The sequence below is a fragment of the Phyllopteryx taeniolatus genome, chromosome 16 (assembly GCF_024500385.1).
Source record: "Phyllopteryx taeniolatus isolate TA_2022b chromosome 16, UOR_Ptae_1.2, whole genome shotgun sequence".
Taxonomy (NCBI): domain Eukaryota; kingdom Metazoa; phylum Chordata; class Actinopteri; order Syngnathiformes; family Syngnathidae; genus Phyllopteryx; species Phyllopteryx taeniolatus.
In genome coordinates, this window is record NC_084517.1 from 301,750 (window position 1) to 326,598 (window position 24,849).

At 43.1% G+C, this 24,849-nt stretch overlaps 1 protein-coding gene across 15 annotated transcripts in view; it reads right to left on the reverse strand.

Annotated features, from left to right (window-relative positions):
* The window catches only part of LOC133466105 (coatomer subunit zeta-2-like), a 126,589-nt gene that overhangs the window by 95,675 nt on the left and 6,065 nt on the right, over positions 1-24,849 (reverse strand). For 13 of the 15 annotated variants that reach the window (XM_061749468.1, XM_061749469.1, XM_061749467.1 and 10 more), the window contains exon 2: positions 12,891-12,959. The exons of the other annotated variants lie outside the window; for them this stretch is intronic. In XM_061749468.1, the coding sequence (XP_061605452.1) occupies positions 12,891-12,959 (69 nt within the window). The remainder of the gene's footprint in view (positions 1-12,890; positions 12,960-24,849) is intronic. 15 annotated transcript variants of the gene reach the window in all.

Genomic DNA, 24,849 nt, shown 5'->3' on the forward strand with positions numbered 1-24,849 from the left:
CTGAAAGCAAATACAGTTTCTACATAAACTAAACCAGAACATTAGACTTCAAGCACTGACTTTTCATTAAAAAAATAATAATAATCAGTCAATACAGTGGATTGTAGTTTAAAAAAATCTTTAAAGTCTAAAATCTGATTAATCAGATTTCAAAAGTCAAAATTAAAACACAGCAAACAAACAAACAAATCACATTGCTGATAGATTGGATTGGATATTGACAAGAGTTTAGGTTTCAAGTTTGTGCATAATATGTACTTGTATAATTGTCTTCTCCATCCATCCATTTTCCCTACCACTTATCCTCACTCGGGTCGCCGTCGTGCTGGAGCCGATCTCAGCTATCTTTGGGCGAGAGGCAGGGTACACCCTGAACTGGTCGCCAACCAATCGCAATCACATATAAGCAAACAACCATTCGCACTCACATTCACACCGACGGGCAATTTAGAGTTGCCCCCCCCGATCAGAACCCGAGTGGTGTTCTGTTATTGGACTTCTGTGCTCACGGATTGTCCATAACGAACACCGTGTTCAAGCATAAGGGTGTCCACACGTGCACTTGGCACCAGGACACCCTAGGTCGCAGTTCGATGATCAACTTTGTGGTTGTGTCATCGGACTTGCGGCCGCATGTCTTGGACACTCGGGTGAAGAGAGGGGCGGAGCTGTCAACTGATCACCACCTGTTGGTGAGTAGGCTCAGATGGTGTGGGAAGATGCCGGTCCGACGTGGCAGGCCCAAACATATTGTGAGGGTCTGCTGGGAACGTCTGGCAGAATCCCCTGTCAGAAGGAGTTTCAACTTCCACCTGCGGCAGAACTTCACCCACGTTTCGTGGGAGGCGGGAGACATTGAGTCCGAGTGGACCATGTTCCATTCCTCCATTGCCAAGGCGGCCGACCAGCGCTGTTGGCGGCAATTCCTGAACGCAGGCATGGGGAGAACATGTATATATATATATATATATATCTATATATATATATATCTATCTATATATATATATATATATATATATATATATATATATATATATATATATATATATATATATATATATATATCCATCCATCCATTTTCTGAACCGCTTCTCCTCACTAGGGTCACGGGCGTGCTGGAGCCTATCCCACCTATCATCGGGCAGGAGGCGGGGTAAGCCCCGAACGGGTTGCCAGCCAATCACAGGGCACATACAAACAAACAACCATTCGCACTCACATTCACACCTACGGGCAATTTAGAGTCTCCAATTCATGCATGTTTTTGGGATGTGGGAGGAAACCGGAGTGCCCGGAGAAAACCCACGCAGGCACGGGGAGAACGTGCAAACTCCACACAGGCGGGGCCGGGGATTGAACCTGGGTCCCCAGAATTGTGAGGCTGACGCGCTAACCAGTCAGTCACCGTGCCGCTTATATATATATATATATATATATATATATATATATATATATATATATATATATATATCCATCCATCCATCCATCCATCCATTTTCTATACCGCTTTATCTTCACAAGGGTCGCGGGCGTGCTGGAGCCTATCCCAGCTATCTTCGGTCGCCAGCCAATCGCAGGGCACATAGAAACAAACAACCATTTGCGCACACATTCACACCTAAGGGCAAATTATAGTCTTCAATCAACCGAGCATGCATGTTTTTGGGACGTGGGAGGAAACAGGATTGCCACGGGGAGAACATGCAAACTCCACACAGGCGAGGATTTTAATCCCGGTCCTGTGAGACAGATGTGCTAACCAGTCGTCCACCCTGACACCATATATATATCCATCCATCCATCCATTTTCTGAGCCGCTTCTCCTCACGAGGGTCGCGGGCGTGCTGGAGCCTATCCCAGCTATCATCAGGCAGGAGGCGGGGTACACCCTGAAATGGGATACATACAAACAAACAACCATTCGCACGCACATTCACACCTATGGCCAATTTAGAGTTGTCAATTAACCTACCATGCATGTTTTTGGGATGTGGGAGGAAACCGGAGTGCCCGGAGAAAACCCATGCAGGCACGGGGAGAACATGCAAACTCCACACAGGCGGGGCTGGGGATTGAACCCCGGGGGGGGAGATATATATATATATATATATATATATATATATATATATATATATATATATATATAAATGTGTGTGTGTGGATATATCATCGTCATCAGCAGCAGCAGCCATTTTTCTTCACATTTCCAACTACTACAGCAGTTTGCAATTTGTTGGCAGTGTATTCCGGTGTGTTTAATAATTTCATCTGTCCATCTACTTTTAGGTCTTCGACGTGGCCGCTTTGCGCCCAGTGGTATCTAGTTCATAGTTTCTGTGGTCCACCTTTTGTCAGCTCGGGCAACGTGGCCAGTCCATTTCCATTTAAGGCTTTTTATGTTTTGAATGGCGTTCGTAACTCGCGTCTGCTGTCTGTCTGATTGATATTTTCAACATTTGGCGTTCCATGTTCCTTTTTAATTGTTTTGTCTCCCACTGCTTGTTACATACAAACTTTTTGTTCACAGAAAAATATTTTGCAAAAATATATCAAGTCAGGCGGCACGGTTGGCGACTGGTTAGAGCGTCTGCCTCACAGTTCTGAGGAGCGGGGTTCAATCCCCGGCCCCGCCTGTGTGGAGTTTGCATGTTCTCCCCGTGCCTGCGTGGGTTTTCTCCAGGGACTCCGGTTTCCTCCCACATCCCAAAAACATGCATGCTAGGTTAATTGACGATTCTGAATTGCCCGTAGGTGTGAATGTGAGTGCAAATGGTTGTTTGTTTGTATGTGCCCTGCGATTGGCTGGCAACCAGTTCAGGGTGTACCCCGCCTCCTGCCTGATGATAGCTGGGATAGGCTCCAGCACGCCCGCGACCCTAGTGAGGAAAAGCGGCTCAGAAAATGGATGGATGGATGGATGTTCCTTTGGGTTACACAGAGCCTTTGTCTAACTTTGGCATTCGTAGTCCAAGTTTCACTACCGTAAGTGAGGACTGGTAAAATACATTGATTAAAAACCTTTTTTTTTCATGCAAATGGGAAGATTGTTCTTGAATATAAACACTAAGCCTTCCATAAGGCTGCCAGTCTAGCTTTTTTGCGGCGTTCAACTTCAGTGGTTGTATTTCCATCCATTGTTACAAGTTGGCCTCAATAGATCTACTTGTCGACAGCGTCTAGGAGATAGAGGTCCATTCTGACATCTTTTTGTGGACAGTAACGATTGAACATGACCTTCATTTTGTTTTTGTTCATTTTGAGACCTGAGCAAAGGCTTTCTAAGTAAAATTCCTGAATATGACGCTGTAGTTGTTCAGCATCGTAGGAGAATAAAATCTCGTCTGCAAAACGAAGATGGCTCAAATAAGCGCCATTAATTTTTAGTCCTTCTTCTTCCCAATTGAGCTTTTTAAATATTTCTTTAAGGCAAGCTGTAAATAGCTTCGGAGACAGTGTGTCGCCTTGCCTGACGCATTTTCCAATACTTATTTGCACTCTTTCATCATCAATTCGTATTGAACCAGAAGAATTGTTGTATATTGATTGTAGAATGTTGATATAGGTCGGCTCTATCCCTTGATTTACCAGTGCCTGCAGTATCGAAGTGGCGGTGACTGAGTCAAAAAAAATTCATAGTCGATGAAGGCTACACATAGAGACATTTCGTACTCGTAGTGTTGATCGATTATTTGTTGAACTGTCTGTATGTGGTCCATAGTATTAAAACCGCTATGAAACCCCGCTTGTTCTATCGACTGTGCTTCGTTGAGTTTGATTCCAATTTGTTTGTCCAAAATCTTTGCAAAGACTTTATAAATCGTTGAAAGCAGGCTTATTGGGCGATAATTTTTTAGGTCCATTTTATCTCCTGATTTATGTGGCAAAATGATTTCTGTCTTTCGATGTTGCCGGTACTTCTTGCAAGTTCAAGCAGCGTTGAAATTAGGCTTTACACAATCAGGATTTTTGGGGCCAATCACCGATCAGCAAGTTTAAAAAAACGATAACCAATCAACGATCCGATCACAAGATGGAGCAATGTGTCTATTTACATTTTCATTTATTGTATATACTTGTGTACTGTATAATGAGTATCTTAAAAGTATTCTCTAGCATTTTAGACAAAAGTTAAAACAATTACCTCTAGGGGGCATTCAAGGATTGGCCACTGACATAGGTTTAGGTCAAATCAACATTACAACATGACAGAAATATTGGGTGCTAACTTACTGTCATTAAATTACTTTATTGGAATTAAATTACTTTAACAAATACTGCTAATGAGATGCTTACTCTAACTTTTTCACTGTCCCGGCTATATGGACGGGTGTTGTCCAGCGTTTGCGTCCGTTTGGCTTTTCCTTTTTTTTTTTTCCCTCCACGCTGCGTTGCTTGAACGCGGCATGCTCCTCCTTGTGTACATTCTTTAGGTGCCCGATCAAATTTGTTGTGTTGAAGCATTTAGATGACGTTCCCCACGACAAAAATCAGTTGTGCACAGACTGCAAATAACATACGTGTTGTTTGTCTGAGACACCGCAAAATAGTCCCACACCGATGGGACTGATTCTTTCACCGAAAAGATTGAAAAAACTTTATTGATAGTTATAGTACTATGCCACAAGACACGTGACAAGGCTAAAAATAAACTAGGTTTTGGATACATACACGACGGCGACGCGGAGTAAATGTCTTTTACGGAGTCGATCGATGACTTTATTGATCGGATCGGCGAATTATGACATGAAAGCCGATCGGCCGATCAGCATAAAATGCTAATTATCTGCCGATACCAATCAAGCCGATCAGATCGGTTTAAATTCTAGTTGAAATAATTTGACAAGGATCTTATAAAGTTTGTTACCTCCTGCTTTAAGCATTTCAAAAGAAATTCTATCCAGACCACAAGTTTGAACAATGCCGTTTACAATTTTGTCGTTGTGTGTTGACAAATCTGTGTCTTCCAGTGTTAGAAGAGCTTTAAAGCGATGAGCCAAACATGTTTGAGACTCTACGCTTCTTTCTTGAATTAAGTTTGGATTGTAGCTTGCTCTTTAGAAGTTTCTTTTGTTCAAGTTGGCAGTTGATTTGCACTTTCAACGTACCGATCTGTGGTCACTTCCAATGTCAAATTTGTTTAGAGCAGTGCACTCCGTAAATACCCCTTTGTCGTTGGACAGGCAGTAGTCTATGATGCTAGTGTTAGCTTTGGGGCTTTTCCATGTCCACTTTCTGTTCCATCCATCCATCCATTTTCCGACCCGCTTCTCCTCACTAGGGTCGCGGGCGTGCTGGAGCCTATCCCAGCTGTCATCGGGCAGGAGGCGGGGTACACTCTGAACTGGTTGCCAGCCAATCGCAGGGCACATAGAAACAAACAACCATTCGCACTCACAGTCATGCCTACGGGCAATTTAGAGTCTCCAATTAATGCATGTTTTTGGGATGTGGGAGGAAACCGGAGTGCCCGGAGAAAACCCACGCAGGCACGGGGAGAACATGCAAACTCCACACAGGCGGGGCCGGGGATTGAACCCGGGTCCTCAGAACTGTGAGGCTGACGCTCTAACCAGTCGTCTACCGTGCCGCCACTTTCTGTTCCATTTCTTGTTAAAGAAGGAATTTATCATATATAAACTTTCTTTCAGCAAATTCTATTAAGCATTCTCCTCTTTCGTTTCTTGATCCCATTCCCATAAATTTTTCACTCTGTTATATTGCAGCCATTTACTAAAATCATTTAAATTATTTTTTTTCCTCATTAATGTACACACAGCACCCAATATTGACAGAAAAAAATGGAATTGTTGAATTTTTTGCAGATTTATTAAAAAAGAAAAATGAAATATCACAGCCATAAGTATTCAGACCCTTTGCTGTGACTCGGGTGCTGTCTATTTCTTCTGATCATCCTTGAGATGGTTCTACACCTTCATTGGAGTACAGCTGTGTTTGATTATACTGATTGGACTTGATTAGGAAAGCCACACACCTGTCTATATGAGACCTGACAGCTCACAGTGCATGTCAGATGCAAATGAGAATCATGGGGTCAAAGGAACTGCCTGAAGAGCTCAGAGACAGAATTGTGGCAAGGCATAGATCTGGCCAAGGTTACGAAAAAAAATGTCTGCTGCACTTAAGGTTCTTGAGAGCACAGTGGCCTCCATTATCCTTAAATGGAAGACATTTGGGACGACCACAACCCTTCCTAGAACTGGCCGTCTGACCAAACTGAGCAATCGGGGGAGAAGAGCCTTGGTGAGAGAGGTAAAGAAGAACTCAAAGATCACTGTGGCTGAGCTTCAGAGATGGAGTCGGGAGATGGGAGAAAGTTCTAAAAAGTCAACCATCACTGCAGCCCGCCACCAGTCGGGGCTTTATGGTAGAGTGGCCCGACGGAAGCTTCGTGTCAGTGCAAAACACATGAAAGCCGGCATGGAGTTAGTTAAGAAACACCTGAAGGACTCCAAGATGGTGAGAAATAAGATTATTTGGTCTGATGAGACCAAGATAGAACTTTTTGGCCTTAATTCTAAACGGTATGTGTAGGGAGAACCAGTCACTGCTCATCACCTGTCCAATACAGTCCCAACAGTGAAGCATGATGGTGGCAGTATAATCCTGTGGGGGTGTTTTTCAGCTGCAGGGACAGGACGACTGGTTGCAATCGAAGGAAATATTAATGCGGCCAAGTACAGGGATATCCTGGACGAAAACCTTCTCCAGAGTGCTCAGGCCCTCAGACTGGGCCGAAGGTTCCCCTTCCAACAAGACAATGAACCTAAGCACACAGCTAAAATAACGAAGGAGTGGCTTCAGTACAACTCTGTGACTGTTCTTGAATTGCCCAGCCAGAGCCCTGACTTAAACCCAATTGACCTAACTTAAACCCACTTAAACCCAACCTGAAAATGGCTGTCCACCAACGTTCACCATCCAACTTGACAGAATTGCAGAGGATCTGCAAGGAGGAATGGCAGAGGATCCCCAAATCCAGGTGTGAAAAACTTGTTGCATCATTCCCAAAAAAACTCATGGCTGTATTAGCTCAAAAGGGTGCTTCTACTAAATACTGAGCAAAGGGTCTGAATACTTATGGCTGTGTGATATTTCAGTTTTTCTTTTTTAATAAATCTGCAAAAAATTCAACAAGTCAGTTTTTTTCTGTCAATATGAGGTGCTGTATCTACATTAATGAGGACGAAAATGAACTTAAATTATTTTAGCCAATGGCTGCAATATAACAAAGAGTGAAAAATTTAAGGGGGTCTGAATACTTTCCGTACCCACTGTGTTAGGGTTTAGGTGTGTGTGTGTATATATCCATCCATCCATCCATTTTCTGAGCCGCTTCTCCTCACTAGGGTCGCGGGCGTACTGGAGCCTATTCCAGCTGTCATCGGGCAGGAGGCGGGGTACACCCTGAACTGGTTGCCAGCCAATCGCAGGGCACATAGAAACAAACAACCATTCGCACTCACAGTCATGCCTACGGGCAATTTTAGAGTCTCCAATTAATGCATGTTTTTGGGGATGTGGGAGGAAACCGGAGTGCCCGGAGAAAACCCACGCAGGCACGGGGAGGCACACAGGCGGGACCGGGGATTGAACCCCGCTCCACGGAACTGTGAGGCTGACGCTCTAACCAGTCGTCCACCGTGCCCCGCCGTGTGTGTGTGTGTGTACATATATATATATATATATATATATATATATATATATATATATATATATATATATATATGTATGTGTGTGTGTGTGTACACATATATACATAAACATATATATATATACATACATATATATATATATATATACAACATTCTTCGTATAAATGTATGTACATTTGTATGTACTGTATAACTGTATACATAGGCTACACGTAATATTTGAGAAAATTTGGATGCACGCACTTTTTTTAATGCATTGTCACGGTATCAGATTGGGACTTAGTAAAGGCAGATCCTTTAATTCAAAGACTCGGACTCCGGTGCAAAAAATGTGATTGGGACATACCTAGTGAAAATAAATAAAATAATTTTATTATTGTAGCGACTATGGCCCAGTTGTCATGGCAACTCCAAGAACTGATAAACTGTTGCATTCCTGCCTCCTGAACCTCAACTAGCCAGACTTTCACAAGACACTGGAAACCTGGTTTATATCATCTGATGCCATAAAACTGGTTGCAAATCTCATGACTTGCACAGCATGGTTGTGGGGGAAAGAAGTGATTCATGACTGAACAATGGAACACAATCACCCCCCAGTGGTGACATGTCTGTGGATGTTAAAATGACAAAGAAAATTCCACGTTTTGTACACTGAACAAAAATATAAACGCAACACTTCTGTTTTTGCGTCCATTTTTTGTGAGCTAAAACTTTTTCTACATACACAAAAGGCAATTTCCCTCAAATATTGTTCACAAATCTGTCTAAATCTGTGTTAGTGAGCATTTCTCCTTTGTCGAGATAATCCATCCCACCTCACAGGTGTGGCAGATCTTTGTTCAGTATAATAAGCAAAACAAACCTTCAGGAATATTCTAAATGTACACAGTGATGCCTGTGTACACTTCCTTTGTTCGAACTACGCGGTTTGGGCCAACGCGAAACCTAGGATGGCGACTCGGCTTCCCGCCCTCTACTTGTCCACTGCCAGGCAATCAGAGAAGCTGCTGCTAAAAGTACAAGTTACGCTTCCAGCCAAGCGTGAGCGCACTGATTTACCAGCGGGTCCATGAAAAAGGCAGGAAGATAAATGGTCGTATTCTCCCTCAGAACGCGTATAGAAATACTTATTTTTTTCTTTTTCTGCCTGTTTTGTTTTCCCTTTTTTTTTTATCCTTTTTCTCATCTGAAGCTGCCTCTTTCCCTCCTGAGATGCTCGGAGACAGACCATCTCCATGGCCAACTGATCTACGGTTGTGAAAGAACTTGACAATCGTTGTCAAAATGTACAAAATTAGTTCCTACTAATTCTGGGGTAAAATACCACTTTCACACAAGTTCCAACTTTGTACTAGCACAACACGCTGTAACAGTCGAATCAGTCCTGTGTTCTTCCATCACAGTCTGGTTTGGTGCTGCTACAAAAATGGACAAACTCCGACTGCAACGGACAATCAAAACTGCTTAAAGGATTGTCGGTACCCCCCCTACACACCCTTGAGGACTTGCACGCTGCCAGAACTAAGACAAGAGCGTGCAAAATCCTCTCGGACCCTCCACATCCCGGTCACCAGCTCTTCCAGCTCCTTCCCTCAGGTAGGCGCTACCGATCAATGTAAACTAGAACTAGCAGACATTCCAACAGCTTCTTCCCTCTTGCAATCAACTTCTTAAACACCTAACCTACAATTCCATTGCAACCTGCTGGCAATTTTTTGTCTTGAGTTTGTTGTCATATTTCTGTCGGGCCAATTATATATTACTCGTGCACTCACTGTAGTAATCTCACCACGCTGCACTATTTGCATATCTGTTGTTGACCAATACTGGCCACTCATGCCAGAGTAGCATCTGCTCCATTTGCACACTGACTGAGGAGTATCTTCAACATTTGCACAATCAATATATTCCCAAACTATTGTACTACTCGCGTGAAGTCTCGGCGCCCTTTGCACAATGGTCATTGCACCAGATAACTAGCAACCCTTTATTGCTCAGTGACTGTTTTTCTCAATGTCTTTATGTCTCAAAAGTGTTCTCTGTCAATTGACTGTCTGTTGTCGGACTAGAGCGGCTCCAATTACCGGAGACAAATTCCTTGTGTGTTTTTTGGACATACTTGGCAAATAAAGATGATTCTGATTCTGAACCTATTCACGCTCACTTTGAGTCCAGCCACACACGATGTCCTATTTTTCTTTACGTATGCCTATTCTTCTTTCTATTGCCATTATTATGATTTTCTTTTCGTAGTCCAGACCCTCAGCATTGTTTCCCCTGTAGTAACCCTTTTAGATTTAATTTCATTTCCCATAAAATCACACTTCCCGTGCGTTTTTTTTTGTGTATTTGAGTGAAACAGTAAAACCGCTGTAATCGAAAACTATTTTTATTTTCATGTAGCAACCTTCAGATTATGAGACTGATAGAGGTTTTTCTTTACTTTTCCTAAAATTTACGAATATAAAAAGAGACGTGGTGCCCTTTTTCGAGACAAAGGTAGTTTGATTGTAATGTTAAACGTACGTCGAACTAAACCAGAGGTAAACGCAGGCGCTTACTTTCCGACGTATTCTTTTCCAAATTCAATAAAATTTTAGCTATAACCAATATACGCTACATTATTATACAATTCTTACATACTGTAGCAAATATTGACCATCTAGTGGAGTTAAAATGCACAAATTTACCTTCAAGGTATCTGAATGGTATTGGATGAACGAGTCGGTGGGTGGGGTGTGTGCCTTCAGGACAGCAGCCAGAGAGAGTGTGTGAGTGAACGAGTGTGTTTGGAGTAGGGCTGCACTAATTACATTTTAATCACAACCACGATTTTGGCTGGTGCGATTAAATTAGCCTGATCGTCAGCAATTTTAATCGCCAAACACCGAAATAATTGATTGGGTGCTACAGTACACTTGGCACATACTTTAGGTCTAGCTGGAACCGTGTTATAGCAGAGAGGAATCAACTTTGAACAGCAAAATAACAGGGAAATTATTAAGTGTTCAGAGAGAAAGATGATTTCCTAATTTGCTAAAACAAAAGCCTACCATAGAAATCAATAAGTTACAGCTCTCTTTTAAAAATAAATCATTAACAGTGTTCAATTTTCCTATTTATGAATGTATATTCCAGAAACTTCTAGTTTATAGTCTATAGTAGTATAGTCTATTGTATAAACAAGTAACGATATTCAAAAATCTATCAAGACCACACGGTATTTACCACCCTATGCTCAATATAGTTATTATTGTACAACCCCAATTCCAATGAAGTTTGGACGTTGTGTTAAACATAAATAAAAACAGAATACAATGATTTGAAAATCATGTTTGACCTATAATTAATTGAATACACTAGAAAGACAATATATTTAATGTTCAAACTGATAAACTTTATTGATTTAACAAATAATCGTTAACTTGGAATTTTATGGCTGCAAGACGTTCCAAAAAAGCTGGGACAGGGTCATGTTTACCACTGTGTTACATCACCTTTTCTTTTAACAACATCCAATAAACATTTGGGAACTGAGGACACTAATTGTTGAAGCTTGGTAGGTGGAATTCTTTCCCATTCTTGCTCCATGTACAGCTTCAGCTGTTCAACAGTCCGGGGTCTCCGTTGTCGTATTTTACAGTTCGTAATACACCACACATTTTCAATGGCAGACAGGTTAGGACTGCAGGCAGGCCAATCTAGTACCCGCACTCTTTTACTACGAAGCCACGCTGTTGTAACACATGCAGAATGTGGTTTGGCATTGTCTTGCTAAAATAAGCAGGGGCGTCCATGAAAAAGACGTTGCTTGGATGGCAGCATATGTTTCTCCAAAACCTGTATGTACCTTTCAGCATTAATGGTCCCTTCACAGATGTGTAAATTACCCATGCCATTGGCACTAACACAGCTCCATACCATCACAGATGCTGGCTTTTGAACTTTGTGTCCATAACAGTCTTGATGGTTCTTTTCCTCTTTGGCCCGGAGGACACGAAATCCACAATTTCCACAAACAATTTGAAATGTGGACTCATCGGACCACAGAACACTTTTCCACTTTGCATCAGTCCATCTTAGATGAGCTCAGGCCCAGAGAAGCCGGCAGATTTTCTGGGTGTTGTTGATAAATGGCTTTTGCTTTGCATAGTAGAGTTTCAAGTTGCACTTACGGATGTAGCGCTGAACTGTGTTTACTGACATTGGTTTTCTGAAGCGGCACGGTGATCGACTGGTTAGAGCGTCTGCCTCACAGTTCTGAGGTCTGGGGTTCAACCCCCGGCCCCGCCTGTGTGGAGTTTGCATGTTCTCCCCGTGCCTGTGTGGGTTTTCTCCGGGTACTCCGGTTTCCTCCCACATCCTAAAAACATGCAGGGTAGGTTAATTGAAGACTCTAAATTGCCCCTAGTGTGAATGTGAGTGCGAATGGTTGTTTGTTTATACGTGTGCCCTGCGATTGGCTGGCAACCAGTTCAGGGTGTATCCTGCCTCCTGCCCGTTGAAAGCTGGGATTGGCTCCAGCACTACCAGGATAAGCGGCTCCATGGATGGATGGATGGTTTCTGAGCCCATGTGGTGATATTCTTTACACATTGATGTCGGTTTTTGATGCAGTGCTGCCTGAGGAATCGAAGGTCATGGGCATTCAATGTTGGTTTTCGGCCTTGCCGCTTACATGGAGCGATTTTTCCAGATTCTCTGAACCTTTTGATGATATTATAGACCGTAGATGATGAAATCCCTAAATTCCTTGCAATTGTTCGTTGAGGAACATTGTCCTTAAACTGTTCGACTATTTTCTCACGCACTTGTTCACAAAAAGGTGAACCTCGCCCCATCTTTGCTTCTGAATGACTGAGCAATTCAGGGAAGCTACTTTTATACCCAATCATGGCACCCACCTGTTCCCAATTAGCCTGTTCACCTGTGGGATGTTCTAAACAGGTGTTTGATGAGCATTCCTCAACTTTCTCAGCCTTTTTTGCCACCTGTCCCAGCTTTTTTGGAACGTGTTGCAGCCATAAAATTCTAATTTAATGATTATTTGCTAAAAACAATCAAGTTTATCAGTTTGAACATTAAATATCTTGTCTTTGTAGTGTACTCAATTAAATATAGATTGAACATGATTTGCAAATCATTGTATTCTGTTTTTATTTATGTTTAACACAACGTCCCGACTTCATTCAAATTCGGTTGTATTAAGTTTACCTTTGACAGAAGTCTGTTGCCATCATTGTCAAGAATGAAAACAGCTTTCACTGTGTAGAGGGAAGGTTCCTGCAAAGAAGCATGATGTAAATGTTAAAAGTTTTTCTAGTTCCAACTCAGCATCATGACAACAGATTGAAATACTTGACCAACTTCAGACTGCAGCTGACCTATTTTCATTTTATATTGAATGATGAACACGCTTAATCTGGACTGATATCCAACACAAATTGGCTGCTACTGGGTCAAAAGTAATGCATCGAAGTGAATTTTCAACATTCTACCACTGAAGTTTTATTTTTCAAAGTTGAGATAGCAACTTTGAAAAATTGTTATCTTGGAAATTCCTCACGAACCCATCCATCCATCCATTATCTGAGCCGCTTATCCTAACAAGGGGCGCGGGAGGGCTGGAGCCTATCTCAGCTATCATTGGGCAGGAGGCGGAGTACACCCTGAACTGGTTGCCAGCCAATCGCAGGGCACATCTAAACAAACAACCATTCACACTCACATTCACACCTACGGGCAATTTAGAGTCTTCAATTAACCTAGCATGCATGTTTTTGGGATGTGGGAGGAAACCGGAGTGCCTGGAGAAAACCCACGCAGGCAGGGGGAGAACACAGGCGGGGCTGGGGATTGAACCCCGGTCCCCAGAACTGTGAGGCAGATGCAACCATCTCCACCTGCCCCTGATGCCTGCTTAAAGTTGAGTGACATTTAGATCATTGTAACGGAGTAAAAGTACAGCTACTTCTTAACAGCAGAAGTGTTTTTCTTCTGGTCTCTTCAATTCCGGTGACTTATCCAAAGCAGGCCCCGAGCACAGAGGCGTAACCTCATATTCACGTAAATGGCCTATTTTGAGTTCAAAACAGCGAATTTCGCCGAAAGCCGACTGATTTGCATGTATGCTTTTTGTAAACAATGGCTGCCCTAAAGAGACAAGCATGGACGTTGACATATAGATACAGTTTTCTAAGAAACCAGCAAAATACAGCAGTATGTTGGGAGAGAGTGGTTAGCACGTCAGCGTCAAACGTCAAGTTTTGCTTTTGGGTTCAAATCACGGCTCAGTTGCTCCTGTGTCAGGACTAGGTTAAGTAGTAGCACTGGTGCGACCAACCTTCCTGGTGTGACCGACTTTTTCAGTTGGTTGGACCAGCACATGATTTGGTCGCACCATTTTTTACACACAGATACAGCACGACTATGGCATACCATAGTTTCATATGAAGTAAACATTGACAGTGACTTGATATCCATCCATCCATCCATTTTCTGAGCTGCTTCTCCCCACTAGGGTCGTGTGCTGGAGCCTATCCCAGCTATCGTCGGGCAGGAGGCGGGGTACACCCTGCACTGGTTGCCAGCCAATCGCGGGGCACATACAAACAAACAACCACTCACATTCACACCTACGGGCAATTTAGAGTTGTCACTTAACCTACCATGCATTTTTTTGGGATGTGGGAGGAAACCGGAGTGCCCGGAGAAAACCCACATAGGCACGGGGAGAACATGCAAACTCCACACAGGCGGGGCCGGGTATTGAACCCCAGTCCTCAGAACTGTGAGGCAGACGCTCTAACCAGACGTCCACCGTGCCGCCTGACTTGATATATTTTTGCAAAATATTTTTCTGTGAACAAAAAGTTTGTATGTAACAAGCAGTGGCAGACAAAACAATTAAATTCATTTAAAAAAGACAAAACAAAACAAAAGCTTTACTTTTATTTGATCATTTGTTTGACTAACAGGGTCCAGCAGCCAGCTCTTATAGTGAGGGCTCCTAACGCTCTTCCCCTGGGAAAACCACTTAACCTTGAGCATTACCACAACCATATGATTGACTTACATTTAAAAACAATTGCCTAAGTGTACCACCACCATATAAAAGTATCGTTTATGATTATTCACACTATTTTGAAATCTATTTACTAGCAAAACAAACCAATTTACCTAAAGTGTATTTAAAATGGTCACTGATGGTGTAGTGGTACACTCGCCTGACTTTGGTGCAGGCAGCGTGGGTTCAGTTCCCACTCAGTGACGGTGTGAATGTGAGTGCGAATGGTTGTCCGTGTCTATATGTGCCCTGCGCTGACTGCCGACCAGTTCAGGGTGTAGTCCGCCTTTCGCCCAAAGTCAGCTGGGATAGGCTCCAGCGTCCCGTGACCCTAACCAGGATAAGCGGTGTTGAAAATGGATGGATGGATGGATGGATGTATTTAAAATGGCGGCACGGTGGGCGACTGGTTAGAGCGTCAGCCTCACAGTTCTGAGGACCCGGGTTCAATCCCCGGCCCGGCCTGTGTGGAGTTTGCATGTTCTCCCCGTGCCTGCGTGGGTTTTCTCCGGGCACTCCGGTTTCCTCCCACATCAGCATTGATAATGTAGTATGTAAAAAGAAAAGTTGTGGGCTTTGCGCACGCAAAAACAATAGTCACAAACCAAAACTTTTTATATAATTTAAAAGAATTATTTTTATGTAACACTGTATTTCAAAAGTAGAGGTCAGTGGTTGTATTTTAAGAAGTATTTGTCATTACAATCAGGGTTTCCTTTAAAACGTGCACTTGCGCAAGTGTGACAAATTTTTTAATCGCACAAAGCTGAAAAAAAGGCCGCATATGCGACCAATTTGGTCACAGTCTTGAGCCCTGTTTGTGGAATTTGAATGTCTCCCTGTGTTTACACAGGTTTTCTTTGGGTACTTCCTCTAACATCCAAAAACATGTCCAATCAGATAATTAGATTGAAGACTCAAAATTGTCAATAGATCAGTGTTTGTCTATATGTATCCTGTGATACAGTCCAGGGTGTACCCAAAGTCAGCTGGGATAGGTCACAGCTCATCCGCAGCCCTAATGAGGACAAGCATATAGAAACTGGATAGCTGAATTGACAAAATGCATAATCAAAAAAAGCACAAAGCATGGCACTGAAAGCTTTTCTTGATGAAACTGATCTTTTTATCATTCTGTTGTTGTGACCATTTTATGTTCAATCCATATCCAGATTTGGATGTAACAAAAGACTCTTTCACCTGTCCATTTGTTTGTCAGAAGAGTTTTTTAGACTCGGGACAAAGTTCTGTTATGCACTGACTAGCATAGATTCACAGTCGGAGTGTATCACAGAACTTAGACCAGACACTTAAGACTTATTTCCAGCTTGTATAAAGTTCACCTTGGGGGGAACGAGCATGAAGATTAAGATAAGTAAACTAAAATGAGGAAGTTTTTTTTCCCGTTATTCATCTGAAGTAACACCTCATGTATAAAAAGAATACTGAACTTAAAATAATTGCTTTCCGTAACTGACATTAACATGCACAAATTTTATCAGTTAAGTACTAAACTCAGTGAAAAGTTGTAAAGTTATGATGGGAATGAGCCTGATGTAGTTAGTTATTTATCCTATCCTATTTATCAAATAATCCTGAGGGAAAATTATATTTTCACGCCGTTATGCTTTTGTTACTCGTAGTTTACACACACACAGAACCAATCCCCCCCCCCCACACAAGATGTGATAAAAAGAAAATATTGACAATAAAATATATTAATTAATGCAAAATTAGTTTTATTATTATCACTACAACTATGACTTAATAAAAAAAAATTTGCCCGGCTCGCTGTTAGCCCTGTGTGAAAAGTAGTCGACACGCAGATTTGCTGTCTTCCAAATTAGTATCCGAGGCATAACAGAGGTGGAAAGGCGCCAGTGTGTAAGGGAGTGTTAAATTTAACACGTTGTGATGACTTCGCTACACATCTAATCCTCTCAGTGAGGATAGCCACAGCAGCTGTCTGACTAAGCACTTTGGACATGGCAATGTCTTGTTTTTGTCAGTTCAGCCATATTTTGTTACGGAAATCACTGAATGTTGACTCGTTACGGTCGTAACAGTGATTTTTACGGATATTGGAAAAAAAAATCCTGCGTCTGACATTACCATTGTCCACACTGAACAGCTGCTTGGTGGACGCTATTTTATTACGCCCCTCCGCTGCCAAGCCATGGAGGCAAAAGTTTTGCGTCCGGTGTCAACACATTGTGAGTCAATGATCATCGCCTTCATCGTAGTATAGCGGACATGCCTGGGCTGCCTGGCGCTTCAAAGCGGAGACCCAAGGATGCCGAGTTCGCCCCCGGACACTAAGTTAATTAACTCCCCGCCAGTCGAAGGAACGCACCAACAAAGGCGCCTCTGTTGAGTACCACCACTTGGGAGCTGCAACAGGCAACAGCGACACCCACGGGCGACGGAACGACACTACAGACATAAGACAGTCTGTGACTGGGAGTTATATTTTAAGAACTTTACATGAACGCCACTAGTGACTGTATTGCTGCAAACTTGAATGTCTAACGTCGAATATGTTGTTAACTGAACCAGATGAAATGTTCCACCCCACACCACAAATATCAGATGGAAAATAGTAATGTCCTCCACACCACACAATATTTGAAACATTCAGTACAGGTATGAAAGCGGATGAGCGTGGAACAATGCAGGGTGAGGAAATGGTCTCGTTATCTTAAATCCAATAATTAATATTTTATTCCACTGGTTTTAAACCACAAAATAATCCTAAAATGGAAAAATAATGCCAAAAGGCAGTCCAGCCCCTCTGTGTTCGTGAAGTCGGTCGCGAAAAGGAGGGCAGGGGGGAACCTCCCCTTTTTGTCCCGCTCCGGCAATAAAAGGGGCCAGAGTTGGGACCAGTTGAGAGGTTTTTGGGAGTTTTGGTGGAGATTGTTTTCCTTTGGTCTCACCCCGACCAACTCGCAGACGACCGGGCCAGGCACGACGCCCACCTCACCCAAGGTGACGAGGATACATCGGATGATCCCCGGCTGCAGAGCCTCATGCAAGCGCTCCGAGCCACCCTGTTTGGGGGCCCGTGCTCAGTCCGAGGGAACGGAGGCGGACGCAGCGCGCCCACTCCGAACGTCTTGCAAACAGAGATACACGAGAGACTTCCTGCCTGGGAACTCATTGGCCTCCCGTTTTTCTCCCCTTTTTCTTCCTCCCTTCCGTCGAATCCTGGTGCGGACCGGGCCGGCCGAACACTCGGGAGCCTGACTCGCCTGCCTCAAACGTGTTTCAGACACAGAAGTCCAACATAGCGGTCTACTAAAAGTACAGATTAGTGCATATTTGTGTTTATATTAACGAGAACAGGAATCCTCAGCTATATGCATTCACGACACACCCATTCTGCTCATCTCACGTCACAAATCCCTTCCTTTGCCAATGTTCGTCTGTACCTTGTTTGTTTTGTGTTTGTCAGTGTTTTATCCTGTATAAACCCTTTTTTTAATTATAAAATTTTCGATAAAATTCACCACTTGCATTGATTGTGTGTGTGTAAAGTTTCTAAAGCGTAGCCACCTTCCGATAAGAGACTGATTAAAAAGGTTTGTCGTCATTTCGCCTCAAGTTAAACTTAAAATATGACGTGGTGCCCCTCATATATATCAAATATCTTGATTTATAACGCTGTAATTTAAAATTACAATAACCTGGAAGTGACGCAGGCGCCGCTTCCAACTCATTGTTTTCTTCTAAATTAAGCACAATTCTTATTCCATCCATAATCGCTACATAAGCAAATAAGATACACTTCTTACCATGCTTCTTGTGTCACGAAGGGAGGGTGACGAGTGGATAGGCGAAGGCGATGTCAAAGCCATGCTAATAGCTAAGCTACAGTTCCATGCAGTTGCAAAACATCGAAATTAGTGATTTAGTTATACAGTACACTTGTCACATAGGTTCGGCTGGAACCACGTTTTCGCGGAGAGGAACCAACTTTAAACAACATAATGACAGGCCAATTAATACATGCTTACATCCATACATCCATCAATTTTCTGTACCACGACTAGGGTCGTGGGCGTGCTGGAGCCTACCCCAGCTACAGTGGGGCAAAAAAATATTTAGTCAGCCACCAATTGTGCAAGTTCTCCCACTTAAAAATATGAGAGAGGCCTGTATTTTCATCATAGGTATACCAGAAAATCACATTGTCTGATTTTTAAAGAATTTATTAGCAGATTTTGGTGGAAAATAAGTATTTGGTGTATAACAAAAGTTTTTGTTATATACCCTTAGTTGGCAATGACAGAGGTCAAACGTTTTCTGTAAGTCTTCACAAGGTTTTCACACACTGTTGCTGGTATTTTGACCCATTCCTCCATGCAGCTCTTCTCTAGAGCAGTGATGTTTTGGGGCTGTCGCTGGGCAAAAACAGACTTTCAACTCCCTCCAAATATTTTCTATGGGGTTGAGATCTGGAGACTGGCTAGGCCACTCCAGGACCTTGAAATGCTTCTTACGAAACCACTCCTTCGTTGCCCAGGCGGTGTGTTTGGGATTATCGTCATGCTGAAAGACCCAGCCACGTTTCATCTTCAATGCCCTTGCTGATGGAAGGTTTTCACTCAAAATCTCATGATACATGCCCCATTCGTTCTTTCCTTTACATGGATCAGTCGTCCTGGTCCCTTTGCAGAAAAACAGCCCCAAAACATTATGTTTCCATGCAACACAGCATTCTTTCTCCTCCAAACACGACAAGTTGAGTTTTTACCAAAATGTTATATTTTGGTTTCCCCTGACATTCTCCCAATCCTCTTCTGGATCATCCAAATGCTCTCTAGCAAACTTCAGACGGGCCTGGCCATATACTGGCTTAAGCAGGGGGACACGTCTGGCACTGCATGATTTGAGTCCCTGGCGGCGTAGTGTGTTACTGATGGTAGCCTATGTTACTTTGGTCGCAGCTTTCTGCTTTCACTAGGTCCCCCCCCCCCGTATGGTTCTGGGATTTTTGCTCACCATTCTTCTGATCATTTTGACCCCACAGGTGAGATCTTGCTTGGAGCCCCAGATTGAGGGAGATTATCAGTTGTCTTGTATCTCTTCCATTTTCTAATAATTGCTCCCACAGTGGATTTCTCCACACCAAGCTGCTTACCTATTGCAGATTCAGTCTTCCCAGCCTGGTGCAGGTCTACAATTTTGTTTCTGGTGTCCTTCAACAGCTCTTTGGGCTTGGCCGTAGTGGAGTTTGGAGTGTGACTGTTTGAGGGTGTGGACAGGTGTCTTTTATATTGATAACGAGTTCAAACAGGTGCCATTAATACAAGTAGTGGAGAACAGAGGAGCCTCTTAAAGAAAAAGTTACAGGTCTGTGAGAGTCAGAAATCTTCCTTGTTTGTAGGTGACCACGTACTTATTTTGCACCATAATTTGCTAATAAAGTCTTTAAAAATCAGACAGTGTGATTTTCTGGATTTTTTTTTTTCTCATTTTAGCTCTCATAGGTGAAATATACCTATGATGAAAATTACAGGCCTCTCATCTTTTTTAGTGGGAGAACTTGCACAATTGGTGGCTGACTAAATACTTTTTTGCCCCACTGTATCTTTGGGCGAGAGGAAACCAGAGTACCCGAGGAAAATCCACGCAGGAGAACATGCAAATACCACACAGGGGAGGCGAGATTTGAACCTGGGTCCTCAGAACCATGAGGCAGATGTGCTAACCAATCGGCCACCATGCTTAGCGATATAAATATGAAATAACACACGTCCACACAGGACGCGGCATCTGAACAGGAAATTAATAAGTATGTTATTGTTCATGTAACTTCAGAATGTGGGCCGGTTAAAAGTATATCCATCCATCCATTTTCTCAGCCGCTTCTCCTCACTAGGGTCGCGGGCGTGCTGGAGCCTATCCCAGCTGTCATCGGGCAGGAGGCGGGGTACACCCTGAACTGGTTGCCAGCCAATCGCAGGGCACATAGAAACAAACACCCATTCGCACTCACAGTCATGCCTATGGGCAATTTAGAGTCTCCAATTAATGCATGTTTTTGGGATGTGGGAGGAAACCGGAGTGCCCGGAGAAAACCCACGCAGGCACGGGGAGAACATGCAAACTCCACACAGGCGGGGACAGGGATTGAACCCCGCACCTCAGAACTGTGAGGCTGACGGTCTAACCAGTCGCCCAATGAACCTAATATTTAAATTTCTGAATGACAGACAGATTGATGGTACTGAAGTCGGTCAAAGCCAAAAATAAACTTCTATTCAAGTACGTCCCGGTGCGCTTCTATCCTGACCTGGCGACTGGGATACACAGATTTCAGAAGGAGTTCGACTCCGTCAGACATAGGCTTCGTGACAAGGGGATTCGATACGGCATGCTTCTACCAGCCAGGCTTCTAGTGACGTACGAGGCTCAGGCGCGGGTTTTCTCAAGTCCGGCAGAGGTAGAAACTTTCATCAATCGATTGGGACGAACCGAGGAACAGCGCTAACAGCTAGCCCTGTAGCATAAGGTCAACTCCATGACACGCGACATCGGGGACAGTGCCTCTGGATTGGCAGACTGGGGTGGTGGTCCCCCTTTTTAAGAAGGGGGACCGGAGGGTGTGTTCCAACTACAGGGGGATCACACTCCTCAGCCTCCCTGGTAAGGTCTATTCAGGGGTGCTGGAGAGGAGGGTCCGTTGGGAAGTTGAATCCAAGATTCAAGAGGAGCAGTGTGGTTTTCGTCCTGGCCGTGGAACAGTGGACCAGCTCTACACCCTTGGCAGGGTCCTCGAGGGTGCATGGGAGTTCGCCCAAGCAGTCTACTTGTGTTTTGTGGACTTGGAGAAGGCGTTCGACCGTGTCCCTCGGGTGGTCCTGTGGGGGGTGCTTCGGGAGTATGGGGTACCGAACCCCCTGATACGGGCTGTTCGGTCCCTGTACGACCGGAGTCAGAGTTTGGTCCGCATATACGGCAGTAAGTCGGAATCGTTTCCGGTGAGGGTTGGACTCCGCCAAGGCTGCCCTTTGTCACCGATTCTGTTCATAACCTTTATGGACAGAATTTCTAGGCGCAGCCGAGGCGTAGAGGGGGCCAGTCGGCCACGTGCCGCCGTTAAAAGTATATGATTATTATTATTAATAAATATTTGTAATATAAGATAACCTTTATTAGTCCAACAATGGGGAAATCTGCATCGTTTCAGCACCAACTGTGGATATAGGACATACAGTATGTAGTATGTATGTATGTATGTAATATAAATAGCGTGAAAGAGAAGACATGTCCAAGAAGTCCATTGCACAAAATAGAAACCAACACTATTGTCCATACATAAACTATTCAAGTCAATCTATCAGCAATGTTATTTGTTTGTTTGTGTGTTTGTTTGTTTGCAAAATAGAGTGCTGAGTTTTACTTTTGACATTTGAAATCTGATAAATCTGATTTAATAGACTTTTTAATACCATAGTTGAAAACAGAATTGGTCCACAGAGACATATTTTTGATAATGGCACATCAAATTCTCATATATTAGTACTTTGATTCAGGCTGCAACTGCGTCCGCCATTACAAGGTTGATGTCATGAAAACATTAAAATGACAAATATTGAAGCCATAATTTATTGATGATTCTTAGGCCTGTCACGATAATTATTATATTGACTTGTCGTTTGATAAATAAAATGGAAACAATAGTTTTCCCTGACTCGATAAATGGCATTGTTGTGGTGAGCCAGTGTGCGGATCACACAGTGAGCCGACAGAGTTGGATGGCTGTCATTAGCCGCAAGCAAGCTCATAGAATGCCTGCGGACCGGTAAACTCTTGCCGGTGTTGGCTCCGTCCAATACTACACAGCCTTGCTCCATGTGCAGCGCAGAAACAACAACAGATAAACTTAACTGTTGTGTTCGCGAGCCTGACCGTGAGCTAACGAGCTAGCGAGTTAAGGAGCTAAACAGCTCGCTCCACCGCGGTGAAGGTGTTTAAGAAGCCAATTAACACAAACACAGGAACGTTACTGTTAATTAAGCATAACCTCTGTGGCCCACGTTATTGAGCCAGTAGTTAACGACAGTGAACGTCAACGTATATTTAATTGACATGTGAAAGGCTCGTCTTCAGCGGACTAACCATACAATAGGTTATATGTGGAGACTTTTTTGTCATTCCATTCCATTCCATAGTTTACATGGAGACTTTTTTATCATCAGATTGAAATAATTCTGATTGAAGATCTCTGGTAAACTATTTACGTAGATGAAGCATGCGCAGACAGCGCTTTTCCCGACTATTCTGAATGACATCTACATGGCGAAAATTGACTTCTGATCGGTTTGGCAAAAGGAATATTTCACCTGTGAGAAACCGAATTAAATTCCATTCGGATTCGGTCTGTTTATTCCGATTGAGGTGTTTGTATGGAGGATTTACATTTGGTTTGGGCTTCTAAACTGATTCTAGTCGGAATAGGCTCCAAGTAAACCAGGCTAGTCTAGCAGCTCTTTATTCTTACTCTTTATGGGCACCCGTGGCCCAATGGTTAAGATCATTGCCTACCACCATGGGGGACCTAGGTTCAGATGTATTGTATTTTCAGATGTTTTATTGACTAAGAAATGTGACATGACATACGACATATTTTTACATGGCACCAAAAATAAATATTTCAAAATTAACTCTTACTTACTAATATTTAATAGAATCGAAATGAAATCGAAATTGGATCAAATCGTGAGGTTCTTGACAATGCCCAGCCCTTCATTTAAGTATGATATTGGTTATTATCAAGAAACCCATGGAAAATGGCTAGATAGCAGCTATTTTCCTTGTCATCATTATATTTGTCCAAACAAATGCACCTTTAGTCGTACCAATCATTAAAAATGAACAACAAACTGAAGAAACAAGGACGGTCTAATTTTTGTAAACAATACATTTGCACCCACTCAGTGGCTGATGTTGCTGTTTTTCACTGCGTTCGAAGCCATGACTCTCATTCAGTGAAAATTTTTGCTCCACTTGGATATTAAGGGGTTTTCCCTTTTGCATTCGGGTCGATTTCTATTCTTCTCCAACTCCCCAATTTCCGGATTAGTCTGCGAACATGAGGTTACGTCCCGTCCCAGTGGATAATGCTAACACATGCTAACGTGTGCTCACACTCGGAGCAAACTGGTTAGCACACTGCTAAGAGTGAGTAGTCGTGAATAGTTCCGAATGATGCTTCGTGCATCATGTTTCTCCATGAGAAGTGGCGTCCACAGCGACTCGGCACGCACACATCCACGCCCACACACACACACACACACACACAAACACAGAACCCTGTCTCCACACTTAAAGGCATTTCTACCGTGTCAGCAGACAGTCAGTCATTGGCTGACTGTTGGCTTTTTGTGCTTTGGCCTTTAAGATACAATTGGAGCGCTGTCACGTCCATGTTTTTTTATTATTATTATTTTAATACCGGTACTAAAAAACAGTTACCGTGCTATTTTTGATGTCAAAATACCTCAGTATGCGTGTGACGTCACGGACTCATTCCATTCACAGTAGACGTCACATTTGTTTTTGTAATGTGAACGACTACATAAAAAGATGGGATTCAGCAATAAATCTGAACTGGGCATCATGCCCTGCAGTGTCAATTGGATTCTTCTTTTATTCCTTTTAGCTTGTCACATTAGGGGTTGCCACAGCGCGTCTTACTTTTCCATGTAAGCCTATCTCCTGCATCGTCCTCTTCCTAACACCAACTGCCCTCATGTCTTCCGTCACTACATCTATCAACCTTCTCTTTGGTCTTCTCTCTTGCCTTGCAGCTCCATCCTCATCATCCTTCTACCAATCTACTCACCATCTCACCTCTGGACGTGCCCAAACCATCGTGGTCTGTTCTCACAAACTTTGTCTCCAAAATATCTAACCTTGGGTGTCCCTCTGTTGAGCTAACATGGTCATTGGAGAGACAATGTTGGGAAAGTTCATTTTCTACGCAAACTAGTTCAAAGTTGAGTTCACCACTCCAAAAAGTAACTAGTTCAGTTCATAGTTCATAATTTAAAATGTTGAACTAAGTTCACCATTCCAAAAATTAAGTACTTCATAGTT